Source organism: Trichoderma gamsii, assembly GCF_001481775.2.
Source record: "Trichoderma gamsii strain T6085 chromosome Unknown Scaffold_39.2, whole genome shotgun sequence".
Lineage (NCBI taxonomy): Eukaryota > Fungi > Ascomycota > Sordariomycetes > Hypocreales > Hypocreaceae > Trichoderma > Trichoderma gamsii.
Window position 1 is genome coordinate 153,434 of NW_020171376.1, and position 17,413 is coordinate 170,846.

The 17,413-nt window shown below is 47.5% G+C and overlaps 7 protein-coding genes across 7 annotated transcripts; 6 read left to right on the forward strand and 1 right to left on the reverse strand.

Annotated features, from left to right (window-relative positions):
- Positions 1-249: 249 nt before the first annotated feature.
- On the forward strand, positions 250-997 carry TGAM01_v208798 (hypothetical protein; the record flags this gene model as incomplete). Its single annotated transcript, XM_018800797.1, has 4 exons — positions 250-277; positions 329-610; positions 664-781; positions 835-997. 4 exons carry the CDS (start codon positions 250-252, stop codon positions 995-997), a joined length of 591 nt encoding a protein of 196 aa, XP_018666262.1.
- A 1,083-nt stretch (positions 998-2,080) lies between these two features.
- TGAM01_v208799 (hypothetical protein) lies at positions 2,081-2,643 on the forward strand (the record flags this gene model as incomplete). The annotated part of the gene is made up of 2 exons (XM_018800796.1): positions 2,081-2,263; positions 2,323-2,643. The coding sequence occupies 2 exons, from the start codon at positions 2,081-2,083 to the stop codon at positions 2,641-2,643; spliced, it is 504 nt and encodes a 167-aa protein (XP_018666261.1).
- A 655-nt stretch (positions 2,644-3,298) lies between these two features.
- TGAM01_v208800 (hypothetical protein) lies at positions 3,299-4,995 on the forward strand (the record flags this gene model as incomplete). The annotated part of the gene is made up of 2 exons (XM_018800795.1): positions 3,299-3,616; positions 3,682-4,995. The coding sequence occupies 2 exons, from the start codon at positions 3,299-3,301 to the stop codon at positions 4,993-4,995; spliced, it is 1,632 nt and encodes a 543-aa protein (XP_018666260.1).
- A 1,912-nt stretch (positions 4,996-6,907) lies between these two features.
- TGAM01_v208801 (hypothetical protein) lies at positions 6,908-7,233 on the forward strand (the record flags this gene model as incomplete). The annotated part of the gene is made up of 2 exons (XM_024550412.1): positions 6,908-7,168; positions 7,228-7,233. The coding sequence occupies 2 exons, from the start codon at positions 6,908-6,910 to the stop codon at positions 7,231-7,233; spliced, it is 267 nt and encodes an 88-aa protein (XP_024404840.1).
- A 2,022-nt stretch (positions 7,234-9,255) lies between these two features.
- On the forward strand, positions 9,256-9,791 carry TGAM01_v208802 (hypothetical protein; the record flags this gene model as incomplete). The annotated part of the gene is made up of 2 exons (XM_018800794.1): positions 9,256-9,518; positions 9,701-9,791. 2 exons carry the CDS (start codon positions 9,256-9,258, stop codon positions 9,789-9,791), a joined length of 354 nt encoding a protein of 117 aa, XP_018666259.1.
- Positions 9,792-10,450: 659 nt separating this feature from the next.
- On the reverse strand, positions 10,451-11,742 carry TGAM01_v208803 (branched-chain amino acid aminotransferase; the record flags this gene model as incomplete). Its single annotated transcript, XM_018800793.1, has 2 exons — positions 10,451-11,460; positions 11,523-11,742. The coding sequence occupies 2 exons, from the start codon at positions 11,740-11,742 to the stop codon at positions 10,451-10,453; spliced, it is 1,230 nt and encodes a 409-aa protein (XP_018666258.1).
- A 1,226-nt stretch (positions 11,743-12,968) lies between these two features.
- Positions 12,969-15,994, forward strand: TGAM01_v208804 (hypothetical protein; the record flags this gene model as incomplete). Its single annotated transcript, XM_018800792.1, has 3 exons — positions 12,969-13,553; positions 13,642-14,479; positions 14,541-15,994. The coding sequence occupies 3 exons, from the start codon at positions 12,969-12,971 to the stop codon at positions 15,992-15,994; spliced, it is 2,877 nt and encodes a 958-aa protein (XP_018666257.1).
- Positions 15,995-17,413: the final 1,419 nt, after the last annotated feature.

Below are 17,413 nucleotides of genomic sequence, written 5' to 3' on the forward strand. Positions count from 1 at the left end.
GTATTGTCATGCCACGCTATAGGACTATGTAGTCACACGATTTATCGCTGAATTCGTAAATACTCTCAGCAGTTTTACTTTTGGTATATTTGAACGAGGAATTCTTCTTGCAGCGGTTGGAACTGACATTGAGTAGTGATCTACGGAATCTACGGCTTGGTCACATCTCCAAAGGAACAGCGAACGGGCCCTCGATTGATCTCATACATTGGTCTCATTGGCGTAGGAATATGTTCTGCTGGATACCATATGACGATGAAATATCACACTCAGATGTGTGAGTGATTTCTCTATTCCTTCGCTGGCGCCATCTCCTAACTTACTCTAGCCGACGAGCTCTCGATGCATCTTCTAACAACGCCTATCGTCTACCGCCTTCTCACCTTCAAGGCCAGTCCGCAGCGCACTAAACTTGTGGGAACAATTCTTCTCATTCTCTTCACCACTGTCATGGTCACCCACATGGTGATGGATGAATTCCTGCTGCATGCAAGCACTTTTGGTCTGAGCATCTACGTCATCGCAACCCATTCCTTGAAGATTATTTCTCAGCAGGTGCCTGATCCCGCAATCAGAAAGACTCTGCGAAATATCTCCATCCTGGGCATGAGTAAGTTAAAGACACAGTGTGTTTATTAGAACACAACTAAAGTATATCACTAGTGTCTTTCGCATTTGGCTATTTTGTCTGGCTAATCGACGACTGGGCATGCAATATCTTGACCGATGTGAGGCATACAGTTGGTATTCCTTTAGCATTTCTATTCGAATTGCACGGATGGTATGCTCCATTTTCCAATCCGCTTCTAAAGATCGTGCACTAAATATTCCCAGGTGGCATGTTTTTACCGCTATTGGCGGTTATATCGCCGTCGCAGTCGTTGATTTGGTCATCACGGGCGACGTTGACAGAGATCCTACCGATCAACTTGCCTGGCCCGTTCCTTTTGCTGCGAGACTCATGTCTAGTTCCCAAAAGTCGACAAAGCAATCGTAGATTTATCGAAGAGTAAGGTCTTTAAAAGTACAAGAACCTATCCGCACGGTTACATGATCTCCCGATTGTCATCAGCAGGTGAGAGAACTGGGGAGCACTTAGAGTGCTTATTCAAGACGACACAATTTTTATAGACTATAGAGAGGATCTGAAGTATGTATTTGACTCAATTGAATCTTACTAAACACGCCCGTATTTTGTATGCGACTCCGTTGCTCTAAAACAATACCTTTCCTGCTAGCCACACCGCGCGAGCCACACGACAAAGGAAAGGACTTGAAATGTAACACATCGTGCTTAGAGACAGATAGGTTTAACCAGAAGATTGTGGTTCTTGTTATGAACCTGTCTATTTGTATCGTTCTAATTGGCCCACAGACGCACAATTACCTTAAGTAGATCTCGTTGTAACCATCTTACTTCTGCCTACTTATGTCATACGACACCAGTTTATCTCCGACCCGGCTTTATTGGGCGTTGTGAAGTTTAAAATATTACCTAAAATAGTCCCGTCGCTCATTTCGGACGAAAAATGCCTACGTCTACGTCATGAAAGCGCGCTCGGGCATTAGTATCAGGCCCGCTATTTCAGTGTTGCTCTATATGTCGCCGTGTTTGTCGTCGTGTTATGCATACTTTTGAGTTTGAGCGATTGAGCTGTTAATGTCCGACGCAGGAAATCTTTGCCACAATTGGATAATTACTATTGGAATGAGCCACCGCTGCGATCGAAATAGTGCACTCATCTTCACATCACGCTGGCTCGTTTAAGTCTGAATTCAACAGCAACGCTGTAGTGCTAGTACTAGTCAAACAGGAGATGCCAAACCTGCAGACTCGGCTTAGAGTTAATGGAATGGGAAAGTTGCTATCAAATTTCGTGAAAGCTGTTATTAATTTTGCTATTGAATCCCGGAGAAGGCTGAAAATGATAAATATAAAAGATGACAATGTCTCAATATTCTTGTCCATCAGAACATTATCACTTACACACTATCACTATATCATCCAAGGAGCATGCTACAAACTCAACAACATTCTAAGATTCCCCATTATTACAAAACTTTCTATAAAAAAACAAAAATGGCTACTCTCGAGCAACGAAACAAGGCGGTTGTTGCCAAATACTTTGAGGAATACTGGGTCAAGGGAAATGTCTCGGTTGTGGACGAGCTCTGCTCTGATGACTTTGTCATGAGCTACCCTAATCACGGACCCCGTCACGGCAAAGAGGGCGCAAAGAAGATGCTGACCGAGTTTATGGAGGTAAGTAAATCTATAACATGTTCCAAGAGAGACTTCAAAAATACTAATTACAAAACAAGGCTTTCCCTGATTTGACCTTTAGGTCTTACCAGACTCCATTGATTGCAGAGGGTGATTACGTCGCAGCACAGTGGGTTGGCGGCGGCACGCATACTGGCCGTGCCTTTGACGATTTGGTCGTGGGAAAGCTTGACAAAGCCAACACTGGCAAAAAGATCCATTTCAGTGGGATCTCAATTTTCACGCTCAAAAATGGCAAGATTGTTCGCGAGATTGCTGAGGAGGGAGGATTGACTGTTCTGCAGCAGCTTGGGCTTGTTCCTCAGCCTAACCCTGGCAAAGAGGTTGTTTACGATACGGAGGGAAACCAAGTCTACTAAGATTCCACGATACAGATAGATTGATCCATGAATCTCAGATTGGTGGATGTGATTTGCTCAAATATAGTTCATGTATTTCCGGGTTAGTGATGTGTGTGATCTCTAGATCCGATTGAAGATGGTTACTGATAAGGAAATGTGATCATAGCGCTATCACATGGATCAATGACAATCCAAGTATTATATATATCATGATGGTGTCTTTCTTTCATAGCAACACAATTTACTATTAAAAAAGCGAAGAAATAAATGGAAAAATGAATTTGAGATTTAATTAGAACATAAACACAGCAGCATTTGAGGGCACTAGAACTGTGATGCTATGCCTGGCACTGTGCCATAGCCCCGGCGCCTGTGAAAAATGCGATCCACCCTTTACACGTGCAATCGTGTTAGCAAAACTGCACTGTCACCTATAAAATAACACGTCAAATCAGTGCAGATATTCGCGTACATCATCAATATCGCGTCCAAATTCACCAGCTGTTTGACAATCTTATCTCGGCCAGCCTGTTGCCAACATTACATGATCATATGTTTGACCGCCAATATCTGGTCGCGTAAGTTGAAGTAGCTGCGCGTCTCGGCATCATTCATAGCCTCGTCCTTTACAAAACCACATCGACACACAAAATTTCACGCAGCTGGAGACGCCATGACGATACCAACAAGATCTGAACCACCAAACCGCCCTGAAGTGCCAATTCTCAAGCGCAATGGTTTCCAAATGTGCAAGGATGCTTTCACCGTAAATAACATCAAACGGGTCAGCGGCCCGCGTCTGCTGGACCTGCTTCATATTGACACCATCCCGCGACCAGCTGATAGGATGATTGCCGAGTTGGAGGCGACTAATTTATTCAGTAAAGCTTTTTTCGCGGCTCAGTTGACGTACTATGGCATTCCTTTCTCGCCATCTGTCAAAAGTTCAGAACTGCAAGCCCTGCTTCGCGATGAGGTTTGTGAAGGCAACGTAAGTGGCTTAGAAGCACCCCCTACTCCATCCTAGGCCTAGTTCTCTGATTCATCTTCAAATAGTGTGATAGCGTTCCTGAATCTGTCGTTGAGCTAGAAGCCGCTCTGCGCCGCGAATATGAGCCTCTGTATCGGAAATGGGAGAGCGATTTTGCTGCATGGAGCGCTGAAAAGGAGCGGCTGGATGACGAGAACTTTGAAAAATGCGAAACGCCTAGCGAACAGGCGTATTTCGATATCCGTCGCTTTTTGGACCGTCACTACTTGACAGATGGGAAGCCGGATCGGACCAAGACTCCAGAAACACTAGTGTTAAACACTGAAGGCAGGCTGAGTGATCTGTCTTGGAAGACGAGGCATATCCCCGGCCTTTACTCTTGGAGCAGTACTTGTAACACTATGGAGCCCGTTACATGCTTCATAGGATGGAATGGTGACGAGATCAAGAAATTAGGGAAAGAGTTCGATGATCGCGAGCGAGAGGCTGAGAAAGCTCGGCGAAGGTCAAAGTGGGACGAAAACATGGAAGCCCACAAGCAATACATTGCTCGCACGCAGTCAAAGAATGGGGATACTGACGGAGAGGATGGAGAATCCAAACCACTTGATCTCAGCCGCTTAGCAGGCTCTTACGTTATTCGATGCGATGCTATATTAGACGGATGGGACACTGAATACACGGGAGACACGCTGACGATGGATGTTGCTGTTGCTCCGAGCTCCAATGATATGCTAGTCGCGGCTTATAATCTTGGCATCATCCGAGGAACCATGACGCTTAGTTTGTCCGACGATGCGCTCAAGGAAGTGTTTGATCCTGAGGATGAGGAGTCTGAAGACTCCGTGAGCGATGAAGAAGATGAAAATAATGAGGATGAAGAAGACGATGAGGATAAAAAAGATGATGAAGATGGAATTGATACAGAGCAGCCCACAAGCGGAAAAAAGCGAAAAGCCTCACTACAGCAGGAAGAAGATGAGGATTCGTCTCTACAACAACCCGCAAAGAAGCTCAAGACTGCCACCGAGCCAACCCCGTCTCGCCGTGTCTACCTGCGTCTTGAAGGCTACGAAACTGGCAATGGCGAAGAGTTACATGTCCCTGATCCCGGCTACATCGATTTTACCAGCAATGACTGTATCGCATTTGAAGGACTGATGAAGACCTTGACTTATGTGGGAGACAAGGTCAAGTTTGAAGGCTACAAAATCTCGGACGAGCCACAGAGGGAGCCAGAGCATTTCGAATACGTTTTTCTGGACGAGTTGGCGGAGTCGGATGAGATGGATGAACAGGATATGTTGGATGCGTTGGATATGGTGCATGAGCAGGATGAGTTATATGAGCAGGATGAGTTATATGAGCAAGATGAGTAGGTAGATATGTATAATAGTACTTATTAAAATATTATCTCAGAGCGAAGAGATGGCATTAAGAATCCGGGAAATCGGCTTTTACTTTCTCCTATCTGAGGTATCCTTGTATATAGTCGCATTTCCCGAAAGAAAAAAAAAGAAGCGTCGGGTAAGCTGGCGGATCAGGCCCGAGCCGCGACTACTGCTCCGCATGCTCGGGAAAATGGGTTTTCAACGAAAATATGCAAACCAACTCATTCGTCTATGGATATTATTTGAGTATAGCTCTTCAGATCGTCTTAAACTTCAAAATTTTGCTTTAATAAGGATCTTGCTCACTCCGCAAAGGACACAAGCGTAGCTCGCGTTTGTAAGACTTCAAGGCAGCATCATTTCGCAAGCTACATATCATACATAAATCGCAAGCCCGCTAGCTCTAGGTACTCCATAGCCCTTGTCTGTTTTCGCGTATCTGCTAGCGAGGAGGTATGGAGTGCAGTACATATGTATGTATCTCTAGCGATCAGGAGATAAATCCGATCTACAAATATTAAGTACCGGCCATATCGGACTACGCCTGAGAATTTCTGCGATGCAGGAGTGGACACTCGTTTGTGATGTCTCTTAGCTCAATACCTATTTCTGAAACAAGTGTTCGTTTTCTGGTCTTTCAGTCTAATTTGTCAAAGCGATTCTATATATATGTCTATATTCATCAATGTATGAACCGCCGCTGCGAATGTAGCTGACATCAGCATCTTGCCTATGTTTACATCCATGTATAGCCGGAGCACTGATGCGTGCTATTCGGACGGTATATTTTTGCTATTCGGGCGGTTAAATTTTGCTGCTTAAGTGATGTTTAACTTGTTTAAGAAGGTGAGCCTCATTAACACCACCCAAATAGCAATACTCGCGCTAATATGCCGGAGAAAGAAAACACTCGCAAGCAAAGGGGCCACCATTATGCTTTCAATCGCAACTCTTTTTTCCTGTATTGACTTAGTCGCTCGAACTTTATATCTCGGAACAGTTACTATCAGAACTGAGCGTCTTTGGAGATATATGCTCTGTTCTAAAATTCTGCCAACGGCGTGTCTCCTTTTTTTCGGCCTGTAGTGGGATAACGCAGTAGATTGATTAGTTGTCTGTGTAGCATTGGTTATAGATTATCTTTGATGATCTCAGCTATAAGTGGAGTAGCAGCGTACGTCAAGCTTTACAGTATTTGAGCTTAATCCTGTTTCTTTTATTTCCCCCAGCCACTTGTGGAGGTGAATTCTCCATACTATTTCCCTACAAGGATACTGGTGTTTTCTGATTACCTGATACTATCCTTTGTTAAGTTAGTATGTCAATGCAACTGCCTGCAGTAGGCGGATCAAACGGCTCAGGTACGACAAGCCAGGTTCTCAGTCAAAACACCTACTGTAATAGTATTTCCATACTAGACAGGTAACTCGGCATTCTGCTTACCAAGTTCTGACTACTTTATACGCATTTTTCTTCGGATCTTACTAAGGCTAGTGCATCGGCTTGTCGTTTTAGTGACGGGCAACTGCTGTGCTGCCAGTATGGCCCCCTCGTATACTGCTTTTACCCCGACAATCCAGCGCTATTATGATACCGTGAAATAGGCAGTATCCAGGGTTTTATACTGATTATAGCCTGCAATACTATGCAAATTTATTCTGATGTAACGTTACATTCTTGTATCCTTGATTCATTTTAGAAGGAGAATATGAGAAAAGCACCTGTTTTATCGGATCTCGGCCCCGATAGAGGCGATGAGCCCGACTATCTGTTGTAGGCCCTTAAAAAGGTCGTGATCTCCCAATTCCCAAGTTTTACACTTTTGTTTTGGAGAGGATTTCCAACCACCGATAATAAACCTTGAAATCTCATTTCAGATCTCCTTACAATACAATCAGCTATGCGTTTCGCCGTGGTCCTCGCAACGCTGGTGGGGCTGGCTGTCGCCACTCCGAAGTCACCTATCTTCAAGAGACAGTGCCCTATCCAGCCACAAGATTGCTGTCTCAAGACTGGCACTTGTGATACTTGCTATTACGGAACCGAGCCCTACCCGTGCAACTGCGAGTGCCTGGAAGTCGGTGGCTGCCCCTGCACCGAAATCGACAACGACTATGACCCCCCGCGATGCATTGGCTACTCGGCTGGCGAGTCAGGACATGTGAGCCCCTTAATGTGTCTGACGTTTTTGCTACTCGACAAGGCTAATTGCTACTATAGTGCTAAATGCCTCAAACTTTGTATTAATCGCCGATGCGTTGGAGAAGCGATCGGTCTCAAGGTTATAGTGGCATATTTATCTATGATATGAGGGTAGTCCAAGTACATCCCCCATAACGACACTTTCCTTTCAACGAACGATTATAGAGAAAATGAAATACATGATTTATGCCAAATTTAAGAACATATATTGCTATCAAGTCGAACTGTTATGAACTTTATAAAGCTCAATATAAAGTGGCGGCCGTCTAAGCTCACGTTATTCCGTGCCAGTGGCCGCATTCACCTTGAAGGCCGCCCTTGCATATGGCCAATCGAAGCTCGAAGAAGGATGCATTTGATCGGCCCACCTAGTGATATCTCTTACAAGTACCCCGAATATTTGGGGATCATGTTTCATTCCTTTAGCTTGGCAAGACGCTATAACCCGTTTGAGCTCAATGTTATGCCAGCATCTTACCTAAAACGGATTGGAGTATTCATGTCGCCTTATGAGGCAAAACTACAGTACATGGGAATGTGCAAGCTTGCTTTGCTCTAATTATCGATGAAGGTGTAGAACAGTCTGTCTGGTGATTCTTATAAGATCATCGGATGTGGCTGAGAGCAGCACAGCATTAAGCCGGAAGACTCTAATTAATCGGGGAATTGGGTCAGCGATGGCCCGTCATGGCGGTTAAAGCAAAGTGTGGTGTGAAAAGATTCTATAAATGGGGGATAATTATACATCTAAAATGTAGTTGCCCCTTTATATTCGCCCCAATGGCTAAATGTGGACAGCTTCTCCGCGGTGTTTCGGCAGTGGTGGACGGATAAAAGCAATTCTGGTAGAAGTGGCATTCAATTTATATTGTGAAATACTATTTTAAGCCATTTACGTACGTATTGCCTGATTCGGCCCACCATCAACTTTTTTTGGCAGCCTAACTCACACTTACAATGTTGATTATTTGCGTGTTGTTCTCGCACCAACTCCGTGCGTATGTTGCATACACATCTTCTTTCAGCCAATACGTTGGTCTGATGATCTGACAGCAAATAGCTGATTTGTAGTGTTAGGGGAAGAGTTTATGATTGAAAGGAAATGTCTCAGTTCACCAAGCTGAGACAAGAGATTTGTTGAAACAGTAGCAGCCGCAGATATTCTCGCGGCTAACGGCTCTATAATTGATCATTAAGTCGGAATAGCTGTGTAATTGCGTAGATCTGACGCATGGCCGCTTTCGATGAACAATGTTAAGCCTACGAAGGCGCAAAAGACTTTATGAAGATCAGAAATGAAAGAAGAGTTTTGTTTGCGAATATTAACGATAAAGATACCTCGAATGGTCTCTACTATTAAACCACACCTACCTAGTACCTTATATAATTGGAATACATGTAAGCAGTAGATGGGGTCAAGCCGCTCATCTTCCTCCAACACGTCTCACCGATGCGAGTTTGTATGCCGTCGATGCTAATACAGATATGCAGCAAATTACAAATTGGTAATTGAATGAACTCACATCAACGTACGCAAAACTTGAGGCACTTCACTCGTGAGAATTGGTCGACAGGAAAGGAAAGCTGAAGTCCAAGCTAATTGACGAAATGTGGGACCGACGGCGATCTCTATGTGCAAATAGCTGAGGCAATTCGGCACAAATCGTGGCTGGGAAGCTGAAACACTGCATTCATGACAATGTCATTATAACAGCTGTTTCTCAATTCCATTTCTCCTATCATCCTGCCCAAGGACCAAAGGAATAACTGCTTTCTGATGGACGAAGGGAACGCAGCGCATAGTGGGGTAAACAAACGCCACAGCATCAAACGGCGCAGATCAGTCACGTTTCTAGTCATGTGACTCTCAAAGCCGCCATCCGGAGTTCTAACCAAGAGAAGCGCCGCACTTTGAACAGCCGGCCGGTCCAAACGACGTCCCTCTCCCCAAAACCGACTTCCACCAGCCATTGCGGCCCCGAAACATCGCCAGAACCACCCGAATACCCACGCGCGAGCGCCTTTCCTCTCCTGCAAGCGCCCGAAATGGCCATCCTCCGACATACCGTCGCCCCGCTGCGAGCGGTGCGATGCGCACGCAAGCCTCTCGCCTCCGCGCGAAGCCTCTCCATGACGACTCGACGACAAGGCGGCCACGGCGAGTCACAATTCGAGCCTCCTACCGGATGGCTCTGGGGCGTCAAGCCCGGCGAGAAGCCCGAGGCCGAGGGCTGGGAGTGGCCCATGTACCTGTTCGGCGCCGCCTTTTTGGTCACCGGTGTTGCTCTGGCATTCAAGCCTGATACTTCGTAAGTAGCAGGACATATCGTGACTATGGGATTCGGCATTTCGCATTGCGGCTTCTAGAACCATTCCCTTTGACATTTGGAGCCTTTGGGGACTGGAGAATGGAAAGGCGGAAGTGGCGAAGCTACCGACTTCATTGCGTCATTTTGGCTATATAGCAGTCACTGACTTGTTGAAATCACAGCGTCTCTACCTGGGCTCTTGAGGAGGCACGAAGAAGATTAGAAGCCGAGGGTGTTCTCCCTGACCCTTCAGTAAACGAGAAGAAGAACTAAACCGACGGCATGGGAGCGAGACTAGGGGTGTCATGTTCACACAGGGGGAGGTAGAGGAGGAGGAAATCTTACACGAGGATTTGGGTTCAGCAGCGAGCGGTGGGGCAAACGTTGGGAGTGGCCAACATGTACATGTTTCAGGCATTTTATTTTCCTGGTTTTTCTATCGTTACAGAGATATATGGTCCCTCAATGGCATGAAATATTAGACTGGGTTGTTGGACAAAGAAAACAAAAAACGATTCACGATTTCACCGAATCTTCTCCGTACAGGGGGGTAAATACTTTGCAGCAGACGGCAGATTAAATCTCTTATAACAGCATATCTACATGACGCTAACTAATGTATTCACTCTATCTATCCTCCTTTTTTTCTAAATCCTTACACAGCTGTAGCTCAACAAGGCAGCTAGTCCATCTATCAGAATACGCAATTGCCAAACACATTTAGAAACAGCCGCAGTAGCAACAGTAGCAGTAGCAGCAGCAGTCTAGTAGTAGCAGTAATACCTGATAGCCTTCACGTATGAATGCTATAGCTAGAGTGCTGGATAACAGACTTGGGTTGCTGGATAAATTTTTCTCTTGTTATTATAAAGAGCATATCTACATGACGCTAACTAATGTATTCCCTCTATCGATCCTCCTTTTTGTTATCCTTAAACCTTGACGCTCCACTCGTGCTCAATGTCACCGTACTGAATGGCCTCTATCCATTCCTTGACCTTGAGCGCAAGCTCGCCGGATTCCTCAGTCTCCTTCAGGCCGCAGTCGACAATCTCGCCCTTCCAAGCAATAGACCTCACAGGGCTAACAATAGCTGCAGTACCAGCACCAAAGGCCTCCAACAAGCGGCCCTCCTTGGAGGCATCAGCCAGCTCCTGCATGGTGTACTTGCGCTCGCTGATCTTCCAGCCCTCGGGAGCAAGTCTCTCCCGGGCAAGCTGGAGAATAGAGTCACGGGTCACACCCTCGAGGATGGTGCCGTCAAGAGGAGCAGTGACAAGTTCCTTCTGGCCTGTAGCCTTGTCCTTCATAGCAACGAACATGTTCATGGTGCCGACCTCGGTGACGTACTCCTCCTCGCCGAACAGCCAGAGGTTCTGCTGGTAGCCACGGCTGGCAGCCTCCAGCTGGGGAACGATGCAAGGAGCATAGTTGGCACCGAGCTTCTTGTCGCCAACACCGCCGGGCCAAGCACGGACGGCATAGTTGGTCGCCTCAAGAGAGACGGCCTTGAAACCAGTAGGATAGTAAGGACCGACGGGAGAGGCAATAACGTAGAGCAAGGCAGAGCCGGGAGCGCCGACGCCGAGAGTGCTCTGCGTGCCAATCAGCGTAGGTCGCAGGTAGAGAGAGTAGCCTCGCTGGGCGGGGATGAAGCGGGAGTCGAGCTTGGTGAATTTTGAGATGAGCTCGACAAACTCAGTGGGCTCAAAGGTGGGCAGGGCAATTCGGGCAGCGGACTTGTTGAGGCGGGCCATGTTCTTGTCAGGGCGGAAGAGCCGAATGTCGCCTTGCTTGTCCTTGTAAGCCTTCATGCCCTCGAAGCACTCAAAGGCGTAGTGGAAGACGCAGGTGGCCGGATCCAGAGACAGGTTCTGGTAGGGAGTGATGCGAGGCTCAAGCCATCCTTCGTCCTTGTTCCACTCAATGGCGAGCATGTGATCTGCGATGATGTGTGAATAACAAATAGAGGATATACATCCATAAAGATAATAGGACACTCACCTGTGAACTCCTTGCCAAAGACGAGGTCTTCGGGCTTGCTTAGGCTCTTGGGGCTCTTCGTCTGCTCCACCGAAAGCCTTGAAGCCTCAAGGGGGCGCTGTACAGAGGTAGAAGTGGCCGTAGCCTTGAGGCTGTAGAAGCGAGCAGGGCGAGACGCAGGAAGGAATCGCGAAGCCCGCGAAGCGCTCAAGAGCGCTGTTCTGGGGATGGCCGAACGCATTGTGAGAGTTTCTCTGTGTCGTTTGTCGTCGTCTCCAACAAATTTCTAGCTAGGTTGTCCCAAAGAAGAAATTTCTAGACGCCTCACTAGAGACAATTGTGGCCGGAACAGCAATATTTATATCTCTGCCGTGTCCAATTGAGTCTCCGGGCCAGAGTCCAGGTCATATACAAGTTGAGAACTTCCAGCTGACAAAGAGAGAAGCAACTCGCGACGCCGGAGACCGCGCAAGGCACGGAGAGGACCCTGGACCCCGGAGCGGTACCGGACTACGGGCTTAGTCTTAGTGCAGGATGGATTACGTGCATATTCACCGCTGCCTTATTACAGTGCTGCGATACGGCTATCTATCGATTCTTACAGCAGCAAATTAGCGCTACAGGCTTGGGGCAAACAGTGCAATTTCTTGCGCATCCACGCCGTAGGTACTCGGTGCTTGGGAGAGGCTACTGCTGCGCTGCTCTGTACTTTTCGGGGTACTAATTGAAAACACCAACTTGGAAGCCCGAAGGTACCCGTTGCGTGATGCCGCGTCAGGCCGCTTTGCAGCAAATGTCGTCGGTTAATTTGCTGCTGGTGCCAGGAAGGAGTATGACGAGTAAGCAAAGGGAGATTGGACCGTCACCGATATAGGAGCGTGCGCCTTTGAAAATGACTGTCTTGATCATGTTTGTGTCCCTGGGATGGTCAGCCTTCTAATACAATCCAGCTCTTACTTACAGAGGAAATTCTTCCATATATGCCCGAGAGACGGCCGCCTCTTACTCCGTAGCAATTTTTCTTAGTCAGGCGTCGTTGTACCTAATCTGCAGCACCTCAGCACTGTGGCTTGGTGGTGTGGCGCAGAGACCGAAGCTCTGATGCATCATGTTATCATTTTGGCCAATGACAGCGGGGAGCTACGAATAGCATCAAACGCACGTCGCACTCCATATCTTGTAGCTCGATCCAAAACGCGTGTCATCGCTCAGCCTCGCCGCGATACGTCAGGGACACTCGCAACACGCAGCTCAATTCATTCAGCTGAACAACGGAAAGGTCTTGGTATAGACACTAACACTAATCTGCATTGTCTGAACTGCGCCGGGCGCACCAACAACCTGCCATCAGGCCATTTTGGCGCATTCCACGAGTCTCTCCTTAATCGCTGTCCCGGTCCGCAATGAGCCCTTAATTACTTCCGTAGACGACGCTGCAACAGTCTGCTCTCTCCCACGCGACGCATCATGTTCTCCTCTGCGCTCAAGTCCTTTTCCAGCACCAACATCTCCTCCAACTATACCGTATCGCCAAATCCCACCTCGACGGCCGGGCCGTGGAAGATCTACGATGCTAAGAAGAAGTCCACCGGCAAGGCGTACAGCGTCTTCGCCTTTGACAAAAAGTCCCTGGACGCGCACGGCAGCTCTGTCGGCAAGGGCAATGCCGCATCCTACAAGCGCAGCGTCGAGGAAGTGGTGGAGCGCCTGAAGAAAGAAGCGTCCAGTTTGGCTAAGCTGCGGCATCCCAGCATTCTCGAGCTCGTTGAGCCGGTGGAGGAAACCAGAGGCGGCGGTTTGCAATTTGTGACAGAAGCAGTGACTGCGTCTCTGTCCAGCTTGTTGCAGGAAAAGGACGAACAAGAGCGTTCTGGTGGCCCTGGCGGCAGATCGAGTCGATACGTGACGGAAGATGCCGACGGCGTGCGCAGAAGAAGAGAGATTGAGATTGATGAGCTGGAGATTCAAAAGGGACTGCTGCAAATTAGCAAAGCATTGGAGTTTCTACATGATAACGCCGGTCTGGTCCACGGTAACTTGACGCCTGATGCAGTGCTTATCAACGCCAAGGCATGTTCATGTCCACCTTTTCAACCTATATGTCTTCCTGTGTAGGGTTCGACAACTGACCATGCAACAGTCTGATTGGAAGATAAGCGGACTTTCTTTCTGCAGTCCTGCAGATGGTTCGACAAAGCCTACCTCGATCCAGGGCATCAGCCTACACGAAGTCCTCAACCTAGACCCGAGGCTACCCAAATTTGTCCAACTAAACTTGGACTTCACTTCTCCTGATTTTGTCATGGATAATAACCTAACCGCATCTGCTGATATGTTCTCGCTCGGCTTGCTCTCCGTTGCTCTCTATAATTCACCGCATCAGTCACCAATCGAAGCGCATGGGAGCCCCTCTTCATATAAGAGGATCTTTTCTTCATCTTCCACCGTCCCAACAACCACAAACAATTACCTTTCCTCCAGACCACTACCCAGGGACCTATCCAATCATGTGCTGCCGAAGCTCATCGCGAGGAGGCCTGCGCAGAGAATGACTGCCAGAGAGTTTCAACAAAGCGAATATTTCGACAACGTCCTTGTTTCTACTATCCGCTTTCTCGATACCTTTCCGGCAAAGACTCCCAACGAAAAGTCAGCATTCTTGCGGGGCCTTAACAAAGTCTTGCCTTCCTTTCCAAAGTCGGTTTTAGAAAAGAAACTATTGCCGGCGTTGTTGGATGAAATGAAGGATAAGGATCTTCTCTCGCCGATCTTGCAAAACGTCTTCAAGATACTCACTCTACTGCCGACGGCTCGAAGAGCGTTCAGCGAAAGAGTACGACCAGCCTTGAAGAGCGTATTTGTGGAAAACGCAAAGCAGAGCCAAGAGAAAGACCCAGCCCGAGATGCTGGTTTGATGGTCTTTTTAGAGAACATTGCAGTGATAGCCAACAACAGTAATGGAGGAGAGTTTAAAGATGGTGAGTCCTTTCCTAACAGCTTGTGCCTAAAGACGATGGTGTACTGACACGGATGCTATAGATGTTCTGCCCGTTATCCTTGCTGCCATTGAATGCCCCACACCATCAATCGTGGATGCAGCACTGAGAAGCTTTGCTGTGGTGCTGCCTGTTCTGGACTTTAGTACTATCAAGAACGAGCTATTCCCCGTTGTCTCCGTTGTCTTTAGTCGAACAAATAGCCTTGCCATCAAAGTCCGTGGACTTCAAGCATTCGTCGTTCTCTGCGGCGGCTCCAACGAATCCAGCGCAGATGACGGCGGCCTCAGCGGGCTGGAAGGAAACAAGAAGACTTCTTCATCCAGCGCACTCGACAAGTACACCATGCAAGAAAAGATTGTGCCCTTGGTCAAAGGCATCAAGACCAAGGAACCCGCCGTCATGATGGCAGCTCGGGACTTGATGTACGTGGTCGGACAAAACGCTGACGCCGAGTTTGTGGCCATGGATATCCTACCAATCCTATGGAATATGAGTTTAGGACCGCTGCTTAACCTCAAACAGTTCCAATCATTCATGGACCTCATCAAGACTTTGTCACGCAAGGTCGAGGACGAACAGACGAAGAAATTACAAGAGCTGTCAGGATCGATCAATGGATCAACAGCTGCTCCAAACGAAGACTTTATGGCTTTCGGCGGCCTGACAGGAACTGCTTTCGATGCCACTAATGGCGGCAACGAAGACGACTTTGAAGCCCTGGTGAAGGGCACAGCTGGCGGCTCTTCCAGCGCTGCAAGGACGCCCAGCTGGGACGACGCACCGAGTGCCGCTGCCTCTGTGAATCGATCATCAACGGCCACACCACAGACACCATCCTTTTCCTGGTCGACTCCACGCGCCATGAGCCCTCCCGTGAAGCAACCAAGCACCCTACAGACCCAGCAGCCTTCTTTCCGAACAGTCACCCCCGACCTCAACCGCTTCGAAGTCATGACTCCAAGCTCAACCCAGTTCAGCCAGCCCCTGCAACCAACATCACAGCAACCGAGTTTCCAGCAAACGCCAGCGCAGTCCACGACATCTGCACCAAGCTTCGGCTGGTCATCCACCTCTACGTCCACTAACAAGAGCTTCTCGCCGCCTCCCCTGACACCAAACTACTCCTCCAACATGTCCAACTCCAGCGCTACATTCGGTACTACAGGCATGGCCAATTCCATGTCCAACATGTCACTAAACTCGATCAACTCCCAAAGACCCGCAATGAGCGATGCCCGAGGCTCATCCTTCTCTCTGGCCCCACCGCCAGGCAGCAACTCCGGGACATCAGGATTCAGTCTCGCACCGCCCCCGGCAGCGTCTCAAAATGTATGGAGCTCAGCAGGTTCAGGCAGCTCGCTGTCTCAACAGCAGAAACCAATGGGCTTTGGGGGAATTGGTAATAGCAGCCCGATGGGTGGCAGTTCCTTGGCCCAACCCCAGCAGCAGCAACAACAAAAGTCTGGTCTAGATAAGTATGAAAGTCTGATTTAGCAAACGAGCTCTTTCCCCCCCTTTGATCTGTTCAGTAGCGATTCATATCTTTCTTAAACTGGTTAGAAGTCTTGAAGGAATAAAAAGGGTAGTTCTTACTATAATCAGCGGTGGAGGCAAGATGATCATCCTGTAAGGCAAGGTATAAGAGACCAACTACCTGCAAAGCAAAGCATTATAAGCGAGATGGAAGCGTAAAAAGACAGATGAGCAGGGGTTTGTTGTATAGTACTGTAACAAAGAAACCCAATGAGGACAAGTCGTATTCACTGGGTAATGTTCAATTTACGTTTCTGGACATAGGCAAAGAGGCGGAAAGCAAATGTATAGATACCAATTAAAGAAGAAAAACCGAGGCGTCAGGCCCAACGTCCATCTTTCTTTGAAAAGAAATTGAATAAAGGCAGGCCTCGCTTGACGATCAATGGCTTGAGCCTTCATAAGGGCCTTTTTCTTTTTCCTTTTTACGGTTTCTGCGTTTTCTCCTAAAGACTATTCACTTTTCATTCTAGCCTTTTTCCGACTTTGCATATCCCCATCTCAACAAGGCAATAAAAAACCCACAATTATAGTGCTCAAAGCGACACTAAACCCCCCAAACTAAGGCCCGAAGCTGACCCCCTTTGCTTACAAGACTACCTAACACACCCCCCCGTCTTACACAAGACAAACACCATCTCCTTACGGTAAAGTAACTTCCAAATCGCCCGCTGTGGTGGTCTTAGCTGAACACGAAAGAGAAAAAATCGCCGAGGCATTTAAAAAGTTTGGAGAATGAAAGGAGCAGGTAGTAACAAGAAGAAAAACACAGAACCCTTTTGTATTTCTACTAGTAGTAGTATAGATCAATTCTCTCTATACGGATGGAACGTCTAAACAGCTTTTTTTTTTTTTTTGTCTTCTCTCTTCCTCTTTTGGTCATGTCGTCCGTCCAAATTAGCAACAGAACTCACTCTTCTCTCAGAAAGTCTAACAGTCTCCACCAATTCCCATTGCTGTCCCTTGTATGTGTATATCCCTAGGTACTATAAAAGAAAAGAAGAAGAAGGGAACAAGTCTTTACGGGTGGCAGCGTATCAAAGCTCGTTTGAAATAAGTACCCACGAGTTTAAAAGTAGGTGTAGAATGAGAAAGGAAATCTGACAGAAATGAAAAGTGAAAAGGGCCGCGCATCGTAAAACAAGTCCTAAACTCCGTATGGCCCCGCTAAATCTCATCTTAGAGGCGCAGAAAAACGCGAGGTATATCAGCAGAAAGAGAAAAATGAGACACGCAAAGAGAGAGACAAGGAAATAAATAGAAATAGAAGAAAGAAAAAAGACTCAAGGCGGTATCGTCTTGTGTAAAGAAAATCGGCCTTCCTTTTTGTGAATATGGTCAAGCATAGGCGTCGGAGTCTGGTGAGCATCTTCGAGTCTT